Below are 21479 nucleotides of genomic sequence, written 5' to 3'. Positions count from 1 at the left end.
GGTTTTCTCAATACCTTTTCACATAAAGCTTTTTTAAAAAAGCTTTCAGATATTTTTTCTTTAGTTATCTGTTGTACTTAGTGATCAAGGAAAAATACTTGGTAAAAAAATATATGCATCAGGCTTTTCTTGTTATAACAATGGCTTTCTTTTCTTTTTTTTTTTTTTTAATTTCATTTTTAAGTAATTTCCACACCCAATGCTTGAACCCACAACCCCAAGATCAAGAGTTGCATGCTCCACTGCCTGGCCAGCCAGGTACCCCTAACATGGTTTTCTTAATTCTGAGGAATATTAGCATTTTCACAAATAAGGTCTTAGGTCAAGTGTTACATACTCTACCAACTGAGCCAGCCACAAAATGATGTCTTAGACTCAGACACTGATGTGTGACACCTGGGTGGCTCAGTCAGTTAAGCATCCAGCTCTTGATTTGAGCTCAGGTCATGATCTCACAGTTGTGAGATTGAGCCACGCATCAGGCCCCACGCTGAGCGCTCTTGCTCTTTCTCTCTCTCTCTCAGTGTCTCAGACACTGATGCTAGGTGACCATTCAGGGACCAAGCAATGCAGCTTATTAGTGTAGTGGAACTACCATGATGCCAAATCAAGTTCCAAAAGAGCCAAACATCTCATTGAGTAGGAAATGGAGCTGTTTCAAAGTGTATTTTTAATGTATAGTCTACTCAGTTTTTCAATTTTTTTTAACATTTATTCACCTTTGAGAGACAGACAGAGACAGAGTATGAGCAGGGGAGGGGCAGAGAAAGAGGGAGACACAGAATCCAAAGCAGGATCCAGGTTCTGAGCTGTAAGCACCAAGCCCAACATGGGGCTCGAACCCACCAACTGTGAGATCGTGACCTAAGCCAAAGTCGGATGCTCAACTGACTGAGCCACCCAGGTGCCCCTAGTCTACTCAGTTTTAAGACAAATTTAAAAAAAATTTTTTTTAAATGTTTATTTATTTTTGACAGAGAGAGACAGAGCATGAGTGGGGGAGGGGCATAGAGGGAGACACAGAATCCAAAGCAGGCTCCAGACGGAGCTGTCAGCACAGAGCCTGACGCGGGGCTCGAACTCACAGACCGTGAGATCATGGCCTAAGCTGAAGTCGGATGCTCAACCGACTGAGCCACCCAGGTGCCCCTAAGACAAATTTTTAATAAAGTAAAAATAATCTTTTCTAGCCGAATTATTTTTTCTTTAAGGCAAAGTCTAAAAATGTGGAATGTGGGTGATTTTGCACCTTTTCATGATTTGCTTATTTGCCACTGGAATAAAGTCTAGTAGTGGATACTGTGATCGGTGGAATAAAATGGATGTTCTCATAGGCCCCGAATCTCAGGACACCCTTTGGAGATTCTGGAAGTTTTATCAGCCGTTAATCTTAATGCTTAACATTATGATGAATGCTCTGTGATGTTGACTCAACATGAGTTAAGCACAAGCTAGAAGGTAGTATACAGATATATACTGGGTACTGAACCTAAAAAGTAGCATTATTGTTACTGGTGACACAAAATCCTTTGAAGAAGTATTCCATCACATTAACAAAAGGAAACATGAACTTCCACAATCTAGAATTCTTTTTTCTTTACATTTGGATAACCAAAAGGAACTATTTCTTTCACCATAAGAATATAAACTTTTGTGAGGATACCTGATTCTTTTGTTCCTGTTTCTGTTGTGCAAGAAATTCTTCTCTCTCTTTTTCAACTCGAAGTTGCCTTGCTATTTTAAGCATCCGTTGATGATTCTGAACTGTCTCCACCTACAGTAAAGGAATAAGTAGTACATGTTACTGTCAAGTTTAAGAAAGAAATTAGCATGTCATGTGACTCAGACATCCACTTATCATTTCCTTTTGGCAAACAGTACTCCCTAGAGATGACAGTAACGTTCCAGACTCCAGGTCTTAAAAGTTCTGGGCTACTGCCTGGGGAGATTCCCTTTCTGTCGGTGTTATTTGAGTCCATCCTCAGATGTACACCCATGCCTTGCTTAATCTTCATTTTCATTCCTAAATCTGTGCAAGTGCTTGGGACTTGGGACCAAAGTCTCACAGTGCTAATTCTTGCCTTACCCTTTTCTTCAAACGTTCAACTCTCTTAATGAGCTGATCCTTTTCATCCTCCATTGCACTGATATCCTAAAAAGTAGTCAAGGAGACATTATAAGGAAAAGTATTCTTTGTAGAATTCCAATAAAGTTGTCATATGATTGTGCATTGACCGTTTTCACTACATATAACCAGAGAATTAAGGAACAAAGATCCTCTTTTGGATAAAGGGCATTTTTATTTCTCCCCAGGGTTCTTTATGCAGGGTAATTTATTTGGCAGCTTGGTGTTCATTTAGAAAAGCAAATAAAACAGGTTATAACGTAGCAAGGTAAAGCTGCCAACCAGCACATTTGTGCTCTGATTCCAAATATGGGCACATGATTTTTCAAAAGTCTTCTATGATGGAAAGTGTGCAGGTCTAAAAACATGAACAACAGCTGCTGACATCCCATCTGCTCTGTTAAATACCAAACTATATATTCTGCCAATTTTCCATCAAAATTATTTTTAAGACTATGGTGTTTTCAAGACATAAATTTGCATCTGGTTTTGTCAATTAACCAATTCCCTTCCTAAAAATAAAGGCTTCAAAAATAAACCACCTTCCTGTTAAACAGCTCCATAATATTTGCAAGTGAAAACAAAAATTCCTTCCTAAACCTAAAGAATGAATAGCCTAACCATCACAGTAATACTAAAGAGAAAAACAGACACACTAGTCAGTGTTCACAGGATCTGAGGATATAGGCACTCTTCCTCATTCCTGGTGGCACTGTATTGAAGAACAATATCAACAGTCTTAAAATAAACATATATACCATCTAGCCTGATAATTCCATGTCTGGGAATTTTTCCTTATAAAATATTCATGGAAGGCCAAAGACTTCTCTATGAGGAGTTTTACAGATGCTAATTATATCTAAAATTTGTAAATTATCCAAATGTCTGAAGATTTTTAAGTAAACTATGGCACGATACAATGAAAGTCATTAAAAATTGTGCAGAAGAATGTCTAATGACAGAAAAAGTCATGATATGACATTACTTGAAAGAAGCAGATTACAACATTTATATATAGCACAATATGAAGAAAAAGATTTAAATATATTCACTAAAATGTCAATAGTAGTTATCTATACAGTGTGGGATTATAAGTGAATTAATTTCTATCTTGCTTACCATATTTTCTACAAAGAATATGTTCAAAAACACCCTGGTAATAGTGAAATTAAAACGACAGACTCTCGGTTATTTTATCATTTCAGTTTACTCACATGACATAATGGAGGAAGAGTGGATGAAGGTCTATCATTCTTCCTTCATACTATAAGTATCCTACTTATGGATCTTTCTCTCCCATTAATATGAGTTCATCTTTCATTTCGAATATACTCAGCAAGCTCTCACTGAGAAACTACCATGTACGGGGCACTGTGATAGACACTGGGGTAGAGTGGTGAACAAGAAATACAGACATGGTCCTTGCCCTCATAGGGCATAAAAATAGTTGGGAAGACAGACATTCAAGTAATCCTAAGTCTGGTAAGTGTGATAAAACAAAAAGAATTGGGGGAACTAATTCATGTAGGAGATCAGAGAAAGCCTCCCTGAGGAAGCAACTTCTATTGTTTCCATGCCTGGTTGAGAATGTTAAAAATTTTTTTGGAGAATGTTAAGTAACATGTACCAAAAGTCCTAAGGGGCACCTAGGTGGCTCATTTGGTTAAGCGTCCGATGTCGGCTCAGGTCATGATCTCACAGTTCATGAGTTTGAGCCCCGTATCGGGCTCTGTGGTGACAGCTCCCCGAGGCTGGAGCTCGCTTCGGATTCTGTGTCTCCTTCTCTCTCTGTCCCTCCCCTGCTCATGCTCTGTCTCTGTCTCAAAAATAAATAAACATTAAAAAAAAATTTTTTTTAAATATTACTGTATTTTCTTTTCTTTACCCTTCTTATTTCTGCTGTAGAAAATCCAGATGTCTTGAGTTGCTCACATTCTTTATGCAAAGTTTTAAAGGCTTCCATCAGCTCTTCATACTAAAAGATAAGTTAAAAAATTATAAATTAATGACTAGATCCAATAGGCTTTTCTTAATCAGGTTATTCATTAACTTATAGTGATTACTTAAACCATTATAGAATGGCATTAAAAATACTTTCATATAAGATATAAAAAAAGTAGGTATATAAGATCTGGTCACTAAGTACTTTTCCAGCTTCCTCTCTGGTTACTTCCCTAACTCACATCATCCAACTATGGTGATCTTTAAATCTTTGGAATATTCTTGGTTCTCATCTCCAGTCTGCACACCCTATTTCCTCTGAGAACACTCTATGACTTCCTTACTTGGATAATTTCAGCTCATCATCTGTCAGGTCTCAGCATAGATAACACCATCTTCAGAGAAGACTTCTCTAGCCCTATACCTATCTAGATCAGAGTGTCATGATTCCAGAGTAAATAGCATGTAAAATTATAATTGTCTAGCTACTTCTCTCTCTCCCACTATTAGACAAGGAGAGTTAGGAGGACAAGAATCCTATTGATCCTGTACAATTTTGTATCCCTGGGACCTAGCGTGGTGCATAACTGATATAGATATTCAATAAAAAGTAGTGGAATGAATGAAAAAAATCACAACTCTTATCCAAAATTCTTTAAAAATAGTATTTTTTGTGAGCAATGACAGAAAATTAATAATATTTTTCCTGACTGATAATATCCTACAAATCTGTAAATCATTTATTCTAAAACTCTTCATTCAGGAAGACAATGTGCATTTTTTATTAGGGTCTGTGCTAAATGACAGGCTAAGTATATAAGCCATTTTATATATATATATATATATATATATATATATATATATATCTCAGATATGCTTCAAGAACAAACATGTCTTTATTATCACTAATTCTTCCATGAATTATATGGACAGATTTAGTAAAAACTATTAATAAACTTCCTCCAGGGGAATTAGTTTTAATCAAGTTTATTGATGGGGGTGGGTAGGGAAGAGAAAATATTTCACATTTATGCTTCTCCATTTCCTACATTATGTAAAGCCTTCAAATGTAGGGGTTGGGGTGGTCCCATTCTGCTGTATTTCTCCCAAGGTATCTACTATAACATTTGACATGATTATTTACATAAACTTTTCAATCCCCAAAATGTCTTAAGAGATCAATATTGACTCTATTTTGAATGACTGCCATGACAATCCAAAATAACAAAACATGGATGAAGAAACATTTAGTTTTTATTGCTTTGATTCAATCCCAATTTTGAGTACATGCTGTATAGAAGCAACTCTACAAAACCCTGGAGGAAAACAAAGATGGATAAGACAGGATATCTGTCTTCACAGACCTCATAATCTGTTGGGAGAGAAAGACTGACAAACTATTCACAACAAACTGGCACAAATCAGTCTATGTACATAGCATAGAATAAAAGCACAAAGTGCTAAACTGAGACACCTTTTAGAAATCAAAGTCCTTTGAAATCTTAAGCTCGAATCCTCTCTTTCCATGGTCTTTGATCAGCGATGTGCTTTGAAATCCCAGGACCAAGAGCCAGATCAGCCAGAATCCTCAGTAGTCAACAGCTTTAAGACTGTAAGGCCAGAACCCAATATCCTAAAACTCTAGAAGGAAAGTACACTGAAATTTCAAACTCCTAGCCCTTTCTCTACCTTCTGCCTGACTGGGAAGTCCTTTGAGGTCTCAAACCTAGCTTATTTGCCTATACACAATCCTCTCAGGGTCTCGCATATCCTGATTTGTCTGGGATAGTGTCAATCTATACTTTTGCCCAATTATTATGATAGTTCCTTTCTCGCTGACTTGGATGACAAATTGTAATAGTCACCTAATTGATCAGGAAAGTACTCTACAATCCCAAACCTAAAACCCTATTGACGCACAATTCTTAATAAATTACTTTAAAATCCTAATTTCACGATTTTTTTCTATCACTGAAATGGCATTTGTGTGCAAAAGTCAATATTTTCATACATGATTGCAGCTGAACATTACTAATAACTATTTTACCTTTTGGTGCCACCTGGAAATACAGAGAAGCAAGTAAGCTAGAGAGAGATTAACAAGTATTTAAACATGTGCACATTGACATCCATACAGATAGTTTAAAAGTGCCATTTGTGTATTGTATACCTGTTTATTGGTATCAGCCACTGTTTCGTCCTGAAGAAACTCACTTGGTACCTCAAGTTTTATTAAAAAACGAGCTAAATATGCTCTTTTCTTCAGTTCATTAGTCCTCTGAAGAAGCCAGTGGAGCACTGGGTAAATTACAGGTTTACTTCCAATCACCAGACCCTGACGAAAGGTACTCCTACAAAAAGAAAATATCAACAATAAACGTAAAATTAGACCTTTAGTATATCACTGGACTACATGGGGAGGTTGTATTGGAGCCATAAATTGGTATAGTCAGCCTTAATGCTTTATTGACTGGGCAGGTTTAAATTATTGTTTCTACCTAAAAGGGCAGATAAAGGATAAATGATAAAAGGGAATAGATTTGCCTGACTTGTTTGATTAGGGGGAAAATGACCCACTTAAGACTCTCCATGACAAAATAATATTAAAAGTTCAAGATTATTTTGATATTCAGTGATATTCTGAAGTCATTGACTAAAGGAGACTGGGTATAACTTAGAAATTCTGACTGTAGACTATGAAGGTTTGGATATTAAAGCATAGCTTTAAGAAAGCAACATGTGATCAGATTCTTACATGTCTGTAGCATTTCCTGGAGGTTTGTATTTAAGGATACCAAGAAGGCTCAACATCCTTTTGGCTGTATGCTCTGGCATCTCCTCTCTGATATCCACAACTTGCTAACAAATAAAGAAATTGAAAAAACATGTTATTGTTGTATATCTAACAAAGAACGATATTTAAACTCATTGACAAAATTGTTCTGCTAGAGCATAACAGGTACAATGGACTCTTCATAAAACAGATGAAGTATGGAGGCCCCCAGATTCCAAGTGAGGGTACATACAAGTCAGATCAGGATTCGTATTAAGAATGTCAAGCTCAAAAAGTATCCAGTGGAAAGACCAGTGTATAAGAAACATGAACTAACTTGCAATACAATAAAACCTTTTGTAAAAGCATTTTCATTCCAAGACCAAATCTATTTATGTTTGAAGTAGAGAAATCATTTCTAAATAAGGTACAAGTAGGTAATTTAATTATTAAGTTAGTAGAGAAACCTTAAAGATCATTTATTTTTACTTTACAGGCATGGAAAATAAGGCCCAGAGGTTAAATAAATTGCCCAAGACTCACAGATACTTACAGGCAGAAACTGGCTTTCCTGCTACCCTTTTCATCACAAGAAAAACTCTTACCTTTGGGTCAATCTCAGCCAGAACATCATTGAGAATTTGCAATAGTTGCATTGGCTCCAGGGAATCAAATGTTATTAAATTATAGTTCTTCCTAAAAGGCTCCTTATTGAGATTGTCCACAATGAATTTGATTTGATCGCTCATAATTAGGTCTTATAACTAAAAATAGAGATAAAATTCCTTAATACTTGTTATAAACATTCTGGAAAAAAATCAGTATTAAGTTTATAGGAGGTAGGCATGAAAGGTATAATTCTACATAGTACACAAAATGCTAAGAAAAGGGTTGTTTTGCTGAAAGAAATCAGAATATGAAGACTTTATTATGAATGTTACAGTACATACTGTTAATATTTAATACCAAATGTTTTTATATATGCATCTGGTATGATAGCAATCATCTGAGTTAACATTGAATTAATACGGACAAATGAGTAATAAATTCCACCTATATTGACATCTCTTCCACTCAGCTCCACAACTACCCAGGGGTAAAGATCTGTTAGGCTACAGACATGCTTCTAATTTTGTTTTAATTAGCAGCCCATGCTTAAAACTTGGGCGATCTTTTTACATTAAAATCCAGACACCTAATTTCTGCTCAAAGTAAGATCTGGCAACCCTGGGCACACATTTGTGCACAGCCACACCCAACTGAAGCTGAACGGATGCCGCAAGCTTTAGCCTAGGCACGCTCTCTTTGGTTTTGTTCTGGTTTCCTCCACCAAGCACTCTTCACCATCATCGACTCTGCCACCCTTGAGTAATTCAGGCCTATGTTTCCTTGTGCCTTCGATAAGGTAACAGCCTCAAGTTTTCTGGCCCCCGCTTCTATTCCAAATCATGTGTATGATTTTCATTGCTCACAAAGTCCAAATTTCTTGGATTTCGAGACTCTTTAAGATCTAGCTCCATTTAGCTTTCCCAACTTTATTTCCAAATTGTTACCTTTCACTCTTTTAAACTTCACCGGACTGAAATAGTCACTGCTCCCTAGTTTTTCCACATCTGCCTTCAGCTGATGCTGTTTTCGTGCCCAGAAAGCCTGTTCCTTGCCTGATCTCCACAGGTGCAAATCCTAAGTCTTTCAAGCCCTGCCCTCCAAATGCACGTTCCTCCGGGAAGCCGTTCTCTATCTCCCATGTTCTGTGTCAGAATAACAGCAGTCCCTGACCTCCAAGTTAATCACACTTTATCTGCACCGCTTTCTTACAGTTACTTTTCTGTTTTGTACTAATTATTTATGTACATTTTCTCTTCTTTACTAAACTATAAATTCCATAAGGACATATCTGTGCCTAATTCCATCTGTGAATACCCACTGCATCAAAATAGTGACTTCTTTCCATAGACTGAATAAATGTATTCACAGGCCCAAGGCCAGGAACACACACACACACACACACACACACACACACACACACACACACACACGCACTCATGAGTAGGTTGGTGGTGATTATAACTTTTAAAAGGTTAAATATTTGATTATTTAACAGCTGAAATGGCTTTACCAAGGTTCCTAGTGTTTCCTGCATGAAGATATCACTTGTTTAGTAGGGGCAGGAGTGGTAGAAATTTTGCAGGCAGGCAATTTTTTAAACTAGCAATTTTAAAAATGAATTAAAAAATGAACTGCTAAAAAAAGAAATACAGAAAGAACTACTTCAGTGTTCCTTAACAGTTTTTAACTATGAAATGAATAGATGCTATTTTATCAAAGTTGGGGCTGCCTGCATTTTGCTCTAAAATAGATTCTTTTTAATTGGTGGAGCTGGATATTTGGAAAACATCAAATGTAAAGATATTATGATTTCTCCATAATTATAATAAAATTATGAGTAAAGGATTATTATTGTTTAAAAGTAAGTCAAAAGACAGAAAAGATAATGCGGTTTAAAATTTTGAGGTGCCCTTCAATCCATAAAAGGAAAACTTTTACGTAAATCAAGTAAGAATCCACACTGGAGATGCAAATTTTTCATTGTTAAAAGTATTTTAAGTAAAAGTCCATGTCCTAATCTTCACACACATATTTACTTAATTTTAATGATTTAGAAATTATGTATATATAGTATATAACATATATACACACACATATACTTCTCTTCCTTTTCAGAAACACAAATCACTTGGATAAACGAGTACAATGTTACCACGAGAGGAAAAAAAAGTAGTTGGGTTCCCCCCTGGTTGCCCACCAGCTTTCAGGTGGTCACCCGCTGAGGACAAAGATGTACTGAACAGGTAGGTTGTCTATGCCCAGTGGGCTCTGAGCTCTAAAATTAGCAAAAGCAATTACTCTCCCTCTGCCAGCGGAAAGTCGCCACACTAATTCACAAGCACTTACCCACATAAGAGCCCAAGGGGGTGGGGGTGGAATTAAAACCAGGACGTGCGTTTATCTGGCACAACTCGGGACAGAAACGACACTGCCCTGGTCCCAGGCTGGCACGAGCGCTGGACCAGCAGCCTCCTAGGATTCCCCAAAATAGTGTTCCCCCTCCCCCGCCCCCGGGGCTTGGGAAACAGGACAGGGGACCCCACATCGGACCCAGGCACCTCGCTGCGGGTAATCTGGGCTCCCCGACTGCTCAGCCCATTGGGAGCGGCCTGGACCCCCGCGAGGCTCGGCAGGCACAGACCCCGGCGTTGGGGGCTTAACCGCTGCGACCCTCCATTGGCGAGGTGCTGCACTGGGAAGGGGGAGGAGGAGGAGGAGGGAGTTCTTTTCTTTTGGGGGGCTTAGGGGAGTTTCCGAGCGCGGGTTGGCGAGATTACCTCAAATTCTCGTCAAGAAACCACTTTTTTCCCCCCCGCAGGAGGCATCCAGGCTCTAGTGGGTTCCTAGAGACGAGCTCCTTGGCAACGGTTGCTAGGACGTGGCGTTACGTCACTTCCGGCGGGTGGGCCAGGGCATTTCCGCGGGGCCCTCGGGGGCGCGCGCTGGGGCCTAGGTCCCTGACTGGGAAAAGTGGCGTGCCCGGCCCACGTGCAAAGTGGGTTCACGGGTCCTGAGCCAGGGCGAGGACTGGAGAGCACTGTACTTCGTGATGTCAGCTGGCAAGGAAAATATGAGAGGAAAAAAAAAAACCTGAATTCCTCATGCCCTGAAAATGTAGTTGCCTGTTCAAACGTCTTGGACAAAACCAACTACAGATTTAGCATCAGTCTTAGAGAAAAATAAAACAAACAAACAAAAGGAACAAATTCCATATTAGGCATCTCCTATATGCCTGGCCCTGTGCTAGCTGCTGGGGATGCAAAGGAAGCCAGGAATATGAGGGTCCTGTCTTCAAGGGCAGATAGAAACAATTTAAAGGCAACTCTGATACTACTATGATAAATGCTATCACAAAAGGACCCAAAGATGGGGGGACCCAGATGGAGTATCCCAAGCTTATTTGGGGCTGAACGGACGATACTCTTAGGAAAGTTTCCATCGGTAAAAATGATGTTTAAGGACCAGTGAAAATTAGCCAATTGGGAAAGGGGATATTTTTTTCCGGCAGAGGGAACAGAATATTGCAAGACGAATCCATTGCTGGCTGCCTTCTGACTATTGAACTATCAAGCAGAGGCATCCTGTGGGGCGGTTGGAAGAAAACAAAGACCCATCCTGGCTCACAGGTGCTCATGAGGAGTTGGAGGAGGTAACACTTCAAACCTTGAAAAATTAAATAATTTAAATAACTTTGGTAAAACAAAAGATTCTGCATAGGGATTGCATAATTAATTGATCCTGGTCGGTGTATTGGTGATTCTCTGGGCGAGCTGGATTTGAAAACTGGGTCTGCCATTTTGTGGCTTCACCTTTCAGAACTTTCCTCATCTGTCTATAAAATGTGGCTCTAAGAACACCTTCCTCAAAAGGCTGATGTGAGGATTGAGTTAATAAAAGGAAAGTGATTAGAACAGTGCTTGGCATTGGAAGAGCTAAGGACATTTTACCTTTTTTCCCCTACTTAAAAAAAAAAAAAAAAGAGATGGTTAGATTTATTCCTTCTGTAGAGTCTACAGATGTAGGCTATAGAGAGAGAAGAGTGGTTTATCAAGTAGTTTTTAGTTCCTCCTCTGCCTGTTGCAGCTATTATAGAAACACTATACTTTTCAGTTATGAGAATGCAATCCTGGGTAAATTCAAGTAAGTAATGCAATCCACTCTGCACTCAAACTTGAATGGATTCTATACTTAATGTAGTTGCTCTGGAACACAAGAAAGAATTTGAGGCCAGTCAGCCTACTTCCCGGATCCATATACTGAGAAGCTTATATTCCAACTTGAAGCAAGAAAAGAGAGAACATAGAGGAGCCAGCTCATATTAGGTGTCTGCCTATCTATAGGGCCTAGATACGGGCCAAAGGAAGGCTTGCTACCACCCTCTGATTCATTTAAGATAAAACCTTGAATGGATTCATTGAAGAGCCCAAGAGGAACTTCTCAGCAATAATTCCACACCACTGAAGGCTGATAACATACCAAGTCAAGCCACCCACATGAAGACTTTGTTTTCCCTCTTAGATGCTATATTGAGTCTTCCTTGTAAACCTCCAAAGATGCCTCTTGGCTGAACTATATTTGGCATTTTTAAAGCATTTTAATAATTTTTTAATGTTTATTTTTGAGAGAAAGATAGAATGAAAGTACACCTGCATGCGAGGGGGGGAGGGGCAAAGAGAGAGGGAGACAGAGGATCTGAAGTGGGCTCCACGCTGACAGCAGACAGCCTGATATGGGGCTCAAACTCATGAACCACAAGACCACGACCTGAGCCAAAGTAGGATGATTAACTGACCGAGCCATCCAGGCACCCCTGTATCAAACATTCTTAATAGCTGAGGGGATGCCCAGTTATATGAGACAGTATTTCTGAAAGGTTTCCACACCTACCCTGACTCTATATTAAAAAAAAAAAAATTTCATTAAGGTATAATTCACATACATACAATTCACCCATTTAATTAATTAACTAATTTAAAATTTTTAAAGTTTATTTATTTATTTTGAGAGAGACAGAGACAGTGTGAGCTGGGGAAGGACAGAGAGAGAAGGAGACAGAGAATCCCAGGAGACTGCCAGTGCACAGCCTGACACAGGGCTCAAACCCACAAACCGTGAGATCATGATCTGAGCTAAAACCAAGAGTCAGATGCTTAACTGACTAGGCCAGCCAGGCACCCCTATTTTATTTATTTATTTTTTAAAGTTTATTTGAGAGAGAGAGAGCAGAGGAGGGGCAGAGAGAGAGGGGACAGAGGATCTGAAGTGGGCTTTGCACTGACAGCAGAGCCCGATGCGAGGCTTGAAATTGCAAACATAAGATCATGACCTGAGCTGAAATTGGATGCTTAACCAGCTAAGCCACACAAGCGCCCCCAATTCACCCATTTTAGTATATGTGCTGCCGAAGCGAGCACCCAATTCACCCATTTAAAGTGTATAATTCACACTAATCCCAAAGATATATGCATCCCTATGTTTATTGCAGCATTATTTACAATAGCCAAGAAATGGAAGCAACCCAAGTGTTCACTGATAAACAAATGGGTAAAGAAAATACACACACACACACACACACACACACACACACACACACACACACACTGGATATCACACAGCCATGAAAAAGGATGAGATCTTGCCACTTGAACAAGGATGGACTTAGAGGGTGGTGCTACGCGAAATAACTCAGAAAGACAGATACCATATGATTTCACTCATATGTGGAATCTAAAAAACAAAACAAATGAATAAACAAACAAAAAGTCAAGTCATACTATAAATACAGAGAACAAACTGGTGGTTGCCAGAGGGAAGGGGGGGGATGGGCAAAACAGTTGAAAGGGAGTGCAAGAAACAGCCTTCCAGTTAAGGAATGACTAAGTCATGGGAATAAAAGGCACAGTGTAGAGAGTATAGTCGATGATATTGTAACAGTGACGTATGTTGACAGATGGTAACTACACTTGTGCTAAGCATAACATAACATACAGCGAATCACTATGTTGGATACCTGAAAACAATGTTAACAATGTGTGTCAAGTACACTCAGATTTTTAAAAATTATTGTAAAAAATAAAGTGTACAATTCAATGGCTTTTAGCATACTTACAAAGTTGTGCAACCATCACCACTATCTAATCATTGAACATTTTCATCACCCAAAAAGAAACCCTGGACCCTTTAGCCATCAACTCCTAGTTCACAATTTCCAAAACCTCTATCACCGCTCAGCCCCTGGCAACCACTAATCTGCTTTCCTTCTCTATGAAAATACCTTTTCTGGACATTTCGTATTAAAGGAATCATAAAGTACGTGAGTCTTTGTGTCTGGCTTCTTTCAGTTAGTATTGTGTTTTTAAGGTTCATCCACGTTGTAGCATGTATCAGTACCTCACTCCATTTTTGTGGCCAGGATAATATTCCATTGTTCATCTATTCCTCAGTTGGTGCACATTTGGATTGTTTCCACTTTTTGGCTATAATGAACAATGGTGCTGTGAACATCCATGTACATACCTCCACCGTCTTATGGCTAAAGCACTTCCATTGGCCAAGTCAGATGAACAGGGTATATAACGTCAAGGGCATGGGTGAGTGAGAGGTGAGTGGCCATTCACTCTTGGGTTTGTCTTTTCAATTCTTGTTAATCTTAGCCTCTGGGTGCTCATGGTTGTAGACTACAGAACCCAAAATGTGGATTCTTTAGCAGTTTTTGGTTTTTAACGACAAACTGTTGTTGAAACCTACTTGTCCCTTGCTACCAAAGCACTAAAATTCCCAATATGCTTCCCACCTGAAGCCCTCTGATAAAGACGCTATTACAAGGAAGTGTGCTTTAAAAGTTCACCAGCCTCTAGTGGAGAAGAGGGTGGGGACAGGTGTGGAGTTGGTGAGAGAATCTAGAAGCTGCCCCTTATGACTCCCTTATTTAACCTTGTAGATACTGCAAGGCCATCCACGGTTGTGAAGCCCTGCTCTGGTTATTCAGAGGGGGGAAAAATCACTCCTGGTCAAGTGTATTTTTTAAGAGTCAGTTTAGTACAAAATTAAAACAAGGAGGGGCTCATCATTTCATGCAACTGTGAAGTCCAAGGATATTCTACCTTCAGGTATGGCTTGATTTGATCAGTGATGTCATCTTGACATTCTTTCTCCCTCCATTTCTCTGTCTCTTGTCTCCACTTCCCTCTGAATGGGCCGCTTGTAGCAAGAGGTTTACATTCTTCCAGCCTAGCAACCTCACTAAAAGTAGAATCTTTTCTCCAATAGTTCCAGCAAATTCCCAGAGCCGACTCTTCGCTGGTCTCAAGTGTGTCAGACCATTCTTGATTCAATGGCTATGACTCTGATAGATGAGTCACGTGAGGGCAACTCCCAAAAAAAGGAAGAGCCGGGTTCTGTTACCAGAGATAGAGATTCAATGCAAACAAGAACAGCAGATGTCTCCTACAGTGAAGGTGGTTAAATTTTTTTTTTAAGTTTATTTATTTGAGAGAGAGTGTGTACGTGCATGCACACACCAGTTGGGGAGGAGCAGAGAGAGAGAGGAGAGAGAGAAACCTACGCAGGCCCCACGCTGTCAGTACAAAGCCTGATATGGGGCCCGATCTCATGAACCGTGAGGCCATCATGACCTGAGCTGAAATCAGGAGTCAGCATTTTAATCGACTAAGCCACCCAGGCGCCCCAAGGGAAGGTGGTTAAATCTTAAAAGCTGGGTAAGCAAAACCAGAAGAGGAAGAAATAAGCCTGTACTTATTGTGTGGAGTATCTGTATCAGTGCAAACCCTCTCCCTGATTTCCTCCCAACAAATCATCTTTCATCAATCCAAGCTTCCATCATGGGCCAACTGAGGTCTTGAGGTATCAGCAGACTCCCCAGGTCTCCATGAAAATCTGAGGATGCTGTGAACATAATGCCTCCAGCCCCTTCTCATTTCAGAACTTCCAAACAAGAACTTTCCTGTGCAGAGTACAGGGAAGCGAAGCCAATTTTCTGTTTTTGGTATTAAATTTAGACCTTTCATCCTGACCATGAGATATTTCTGGATTCTGCATGAGTATTCAGAGAATGCCAGTTTTCAAGATGCTATCCCATCTGGGGCTCCTCTGCACACTGCCCGCTTTAGCTCATTCTTTCAAAACTGGGAAAAATGACCCAGACACAGGAACAAATTTGGAAGTGGGTTATTCTGCTATCCATTAATTGTCACTTAATGCCGTTGCCATCTAGGTTACTTGGAGAGGAAAGAAATTGAATTTAAACAGAAACCTGAATTGAGTTTTGCATATATCCTAAATTGTCTCAGCTCTGGCAATTTAATCTTGTGGGTATGTTTAGTAGCACAATGTGCTTTTCTAAAAGGTAAAAAGATAAATAATACGTGAAACATTCAACTGGATGGATGAGATTCCAGAGGTCTTGTTAAATGTGTGTCTGGTACTACATTTTTGTAAAATAGCTTTTTAATGGGTTTGGGGAGATTAATGGGCAATGTAGTGTAGAAGAGTCAAAATAATATGCAATTCCTATTAAGTCCTTGGGTGCAAGTATGGATTGAAAAAATAGGATGCACCTAACGTTTTTATCGGGCTCAAATAATAATCATGCCATCACTTACTAAGTGCTTACTGTATGTCAGGAACTCTGTTAAATGCTTCCCATATGTGTTGGAATTTATTGAAATATTAATTTCTGTGTGCACTCCTTCTGTTTCCCCTCCTCTGGAAACAATGTGCATTGCCTTGAGATTTGCAGGCTGAAATCAGAAGCTGTACTTCCTGCCTTTTGTGAAGGTCTTCAGTCTTTGGGAGAGATTATACTGGCCGTCCTCAAGAGGAAGTAGAGAGAGGAGTTCCTTCCAAAGTAAGGCAAGAGAAGAGAGATGCTAAGGAGAATGAGAAAGGATCACAGGTCGATCGTTCTGGGGCAGCTCCTAAGAAGGGAGAAATACCCTGTGGAAGCCACATCGTGAATCCAGTAGCTTCTGGTGTGGCCCAAACTCCTTGTCCCAGGCCTGACGTGGAAGCATCGAATGATGCTATTCAACCTGAAAGGACCAGGCAGTCAGGGATGATGGGTGGGTGATCAAGTAGTCACTGGGATGGGCCAGCGACAGAAGACTGCAAGTGACTCTCTGAAGCTTTGCCCCCACAGAAGAGCCCAAGGACTTGGCAACACCCAGGATGTGTGTGAGAAGGAGATGCCCAATAATGACAGGATGGGATCTCATATTTGGATTTCAGGTGATTATAAAATAATGTCCTTTTTGCAAATCTGAGCTGTGGAGTAAAATGGCTAATCTCTGTAACTGTCAGCTTCCTAGCAGAATAAAGATGGCACAGTCTGGGCAATTGAGGAGAGCTTGATAAAGGACCATTTATAAAGGTGTGGGCAGGGTTTAGGGAAACTAACAAAACACCAACAACAAAGGCAGCCGTTGCTGCCTTAAGTCTGACTCAGCAAGAGAAGGGAACAGGCACCAAAAGCCCAACAGAGCGAGTAGCTCTATGGAGAAGGTTGCCTAACAGAACCCATTAGATGCAGCCATTCTTGACCTCACTCTCCTTCCACCCTCTGATCTCCCATCTGGTCTCTCATTGGCTAAACCCAAAAGAGTGCCAAAAGGGCAGGCAACCCTGCTGAGGTCATCAGGTGCAGACTGGGCTCCCAGGACAAAGAGCCAGGAAGAAAATGGTAGTATGGGGATCTGGAGGGGCAGACTGCGCAAATTATAAATTGAATTCTATATTGAATTATACAATCCAAGTGATGGGCAGAAAGGCCTGGAGAGGTCAACTGTACTACCCCCATGTCTCCAAGCTCCCCTGGCCCTCTAGCTCCAGGCATGGCATGGAGTGAGGCCTAATTTCATTTCAGCACACTGCCCACATCCACATCGTCTCATTTGATCTTCACAACAAGGCTGCAAGGCAATATTGTTTTTTCTATTTTATAATTAAGGAAATTGAGGCCTGGAGAGTTAGTAGAGGGCCCAAGGTGACATACCTAGCAGCTGGCTGAGCCAAGATTCAGACACGGATCGCCCTGATCCCAAAGCCATTTTCACAACCTACTAAACTGGCTCAAAACCGGCTCAGCAGAGTCTGAAAGAAGGACCATAAATCAGGCCACTGAAGCAGGAGGCAAAGGGATTTTCTGTGTGGGAGGGCCAGTGTTAACATGCCGTCTGGCTTTCTCTGACTACGAGGGCTTTGCCAAGGAAAGTCTTCTCTTACGCAGGTAGGGCTAATGGTTTAAAATCCAAGTGCTTACCCTGGAATCACAGAGGGGGAAGACAGAGAGAAAACACTTGGTCCGTGATGGGAAAAAAAGTGTATTTTCATTTCAAATGCCTTTCAAGTTCTTTTTTTCCCAGCTGAATGTTGGTGTATTTATAGAATTCAGGGGGAGTATTTAAGGGTAACCAGCAGTGGAGCTGCATTTGGGGCCATCAGGAAGCTTCAAATCACGCAGGAAAAGGTTGATGGGAGGGGACAAGTAAAGGCCAAGATCAGCAGGGCACAAACTGGCCTTCTCCTTCATGTTGCCAAGAACTTTTCTCCCTTCTGGGCTGATGACGTCAAATCCAAGTCTATAAGAGTGCTATAGATGGAGTGACAGAACCGAAATGATGGGCAAACGGATGAATGGTGAAACAAATTGTGGTATAAATATACAGCAGAACGTTATTCAACCATTAAAAAAAGAAGTAAGTATGGACACCTGCTACAGCATAGATGGACCTTGAAAACATTTTGTTGAGTTGAAGGAGCCAGACACAAAAGTCCACATACCGTATGATTCAATTTATGAGAAATATCTACAAGAGACAAATCCATAAAGACAGAATGCAGACTGGTGACTGCCGGGGGCTCAGGGGAGGGGAGAATGTGGGGCACAGGCTTAACAAGTACAGGATTTCCTTCTGGGGTGATGGAAATCTTCTGGAGATAGAGGTGGTAGTTGCACAGTATTGTGAATGTTCTAGATGTCACCAAATCGTTCCCTTTAAGAAGGTTAATTTTATACAATGTGAATCTCACCTGAATGAAAAAGAAAGGATGGGCAGTCAGGGGCTTGGGAGGTTGGCCATCCACTGTAAGTCTTCCAGGCGGTATGCACTTCATGGCGCAAGGCCTGATTTCATTCCAGGCTTGCCTTCTCTCTCTACTCCCCCGCCACGGTCCTCCTTCCGGTGGCTGGTGGCTCGCACACAACAAAGCTGTCCCAGCCTCAAGACCTTGGCACTGCTGTTTGTCCCGCCCTGGCTGTTCTTCACCCGGATCTTCACCCTGGCCTGGCTCCGCCTCCTCGTTCAGGAGGAGGAAATGAAGTGGAATAGAAAATATCCCACAGAATAAGGTAAACATTTCTGTGTCAGAGATATTTTTGCTGTGTCACAAAGCATTTCAAATTTATTAGCTTAAAAACTATGCTTTTCCCCCACAAGTCTGCAGGGCAGCCAGGCTCAGCGGGGCAGTTATTCTGCTCCACATGGGATACGCCAGGCGGACTTGTGGCTGAATTCAGCTAGGGGCTCATCTGGGGCTACAACACCCAGAGGGGCTTCCTTCCTCTCCGAGGCCTCTGTGCCCGCTGCCCTTCTTCCTTCACGTGGATGCTGTCTCCTTGTGGTCTGTCATCATGCAAGGGCCTCACCTGCACGTCCTCGCAGGGCAGCAGGGTACTAAGAGCATAAAAGTGAGAACCGCCAGACAGGCCTCTTACAGTGCAGACCCAGAACAGCAGTGCCGTTGCTGTTGCGTCCTGTGGGTCAAAGCAAGGCCAAAGACCTTCCCTGATCCAAGGAAAGGAGACACAGACTCCACCTCTGGATCAGGGAGCGGCATGTGCATACCAGAAACAATGTTTGCTATACTGTTGGCACACATCTTTGCAGACAATCTACCATGATTGTTTTGTGAAGGTTTTATTTCAGTTTAATAAAAATGCATGTGCGTTCTTCAGGTCACACGACAAACATATTTCTTGCTGTGAGTCACAGTCAAAAGGTCTGAAAAACACACATCTTCTGCATTCCTTTTCAAGGTTCTCCTATAGCACTTAGTACTCTCTGAACTTGATTTACTTGATTGTGTGTCTCTCCCATTAGAATATAAGCTCTCTGAGGGCAAGGACCTTGTCTGTCTTGTCCCTGCTACATCCCCAGCACCTAACAGTGCCCGACACTTAATAGGTGCCTAATAAACATCTGTTGCTGTTAAATAGGTAGAAACAGCTATCAGTTATTGGGTGCTGAGCACTTAAAGCATTGTCTCATTTAATTCATTCAACACCTATTTGAGCACCTACTTTGTGACAGGCACTATTCTACCTTCTGGTGGAACAACAGTGAATGCAAGAGACGATAATCCTTGCCCTCACCAAGTTTACATTTCACTATGATTCTAGAGTAGTATTGAGGAGATTCGTTGATACTATTTTGACAGATACAGAAACTGAGAGTCAGAGAGGTCAGGCAATCTGCCCAAGGTCACACAGCTAATCATTTCACCCTGACCTGCCTCTGCTCCACTCTGCTGCAAACATTGGGTTTTACCCAGAGATCAGTCTAAGTGGTTACAGATCTCAATTCCTGCAATTGCTTCCCTGAAGGATCAAACTTGTCTTTCTGGGAATCAGACCCAGGCAGTGGGAAAAGGTGAGTTCCATGACCTCACAGTCCTTGCCCCCCCCCCACTTTGTGACGACGGCTCACACCTGGGGTGTTACAGATTTGAGCCACAGCTCTCAGTCACCCCCACTGTCTTATCAGCATGTGACATCCCCAAGTGGCTGGGGCCTGCAGGCCTGGCAAAGAATGCAGCCTGAACAAAAATAAACCTGCCACATTCCTTGGCAGCCCCCTGCCCCTTCCCGCTCTCCAGCCATCCATCCTCACAGCAGAGCCTGCCAGGGAAGGCCAAGAGAGGGAGAGCAGGGTGGAGGAAGCGAGTGCTGCTGCCGGCCAACCCCTGGAAAGAGAGGGAGAGGGGAAGAGAGGAAGAGAAAGAGAGAGAGAGAGAGAGATCACCTTATATGGGAACGTGCGCAGACAATGTGTGGCAATGCCTTAGAGTGCAGCAGAGGTCAGATACCAGACAGATGGAAGAAATTAAACATGGGACAGAGCGTGTTCCTGGGCCCTGAAAACAGCTCTTGTTTCACAGCGAGTTTGCACAAAGCCTGGCCCGTTTTCCTTTTTTGCCTAAGCCAAGCAAGATGTGCGTCCTAAACTGTACACGACTTTGACTCAGGCCCCCCGACTCTGGCTTGCCAGAGGTCTCAACCCTTTCAAGTCATTTCTTTGACGAACAAAACTCCTCTTTGCAAATAAAAAGGGAAAGACTGGGCCTCTTTCCCAAGAGTTTCCAGTATCTCTCCAAAGTACATAAATTAGTGGTTAATGAGTAAATATGCCTTCATTTCTCATTCTTTCATTCATTCACTCATTCGTTCATTCGTTCAACAAACATAGAGGGCCAATTATGCCCCAGGCACTGAGCCATTGGCTGGGAAGACTGTTGATAGTGAATGATGATGATGATGATGATGGTGGTGGTGATGATGATGGTTACCATTTGTTGATTTGCACTGATAAATATTTCAATTCATAATACTTTACTCAGCACCTTCCATGTTCTAGTCATTGGTGATACAGAACATTGATCTAGAATCATTGGGCCCCTGCCCTGTGGACTTTGCAGAGGGGGTGGGGGAAAGTGGAAATGGTAGGTATTGAAAACATGATGCCAGAGGACCCTCACAACAGCATTTTGAATTAGCTACCATTACCATCTCCATTTGACTCAGGATTTTTTAACCCCAGCACTATGGACATTTCAGGCTGGATCATTCTTTGGGGGGTGTGTGTGCGTGTGCGTGTGTGCCTGGGGTGCTGCTCTTGCATTGTAAGATATTCAGCAATGTCCCTGGCCTCTCACCACATGGTGTCAGTAGCAGTAACCCCCTCTCCCTCTAGTTCCTCCAATTGTGACAACCCGAACATATCTCTAGACACTCCCAAA

At 41.3% G+C, this 21479-nt stretch overlaps 1 protein-coding gene across 23 annotated transcripts in view; it reads right to left on the bottom strand.

The window, feature by feature from the left end:
* IFT81 (intraflagellar transport 81) overlaps window positions 1-21479 on the bottom strand; it is a 229327-nt gene that overhangs the window by 113658 nt on the left and 94190 nt on the right. For 9 of the 23 annotated variants that reach the window (XM_045041413.1, XR_006587848.1, XR_006587849.1 and 6 more), the window contains exons 1-7: window positions 10226-10464; window positions 7445-7603; window positions 6822-6925; window positions 6237-6417; window positions 4011-4100; window positions 2087-2152; window positions 1664-1774 (exon numbers count right to left, since the gene is read on the bottom strand). In XM_045041413.1, the coding sequence (XP_044897348.1) occupies window positions 1664-1774; window positions 2087-2152; window positions 4011-4100; window positions 6237-6417; window positions 6822-6925; window positions 7445-7588 (696 nt within the window). In that variant the 5' untranslated portion in view covers window positions 7589-7603; window positions 10226-10464. Of the gene's footprint in view, window positions 1-1663; window positions 1775-2086; window positions 2153-4010; window positions 4101-6236; window positions 6418-6821; window positions 6926-7444; window positions 7604-9794; window positions 9940-10006; window positions 10185-10225; window positions 10505-18494; window positions 18728-21479 lie in introns of those variants that run through there. The other 14 variants (XM_045041414.1, XR_006587857.1, XR_006587856.1 and 11 more) reach the window with 9 other exon arrangements.

This window comes from Felis catus, chromosome D3, assembly GCF_018350175.1.
Source record: "Felis catus isolate Fca126 chromosome D3, F.catus_Fca126_mat1.0, whole genome shotgun sequence".
Lineage (NCBI taxonomy): Eukaryota > Metazoa > Chordata > Mammalia > Carnivora > Felidae > Felis > Felis catus.
This window is presented reverse-complemented; position numbering and strand designations above follow the sequence as displayed.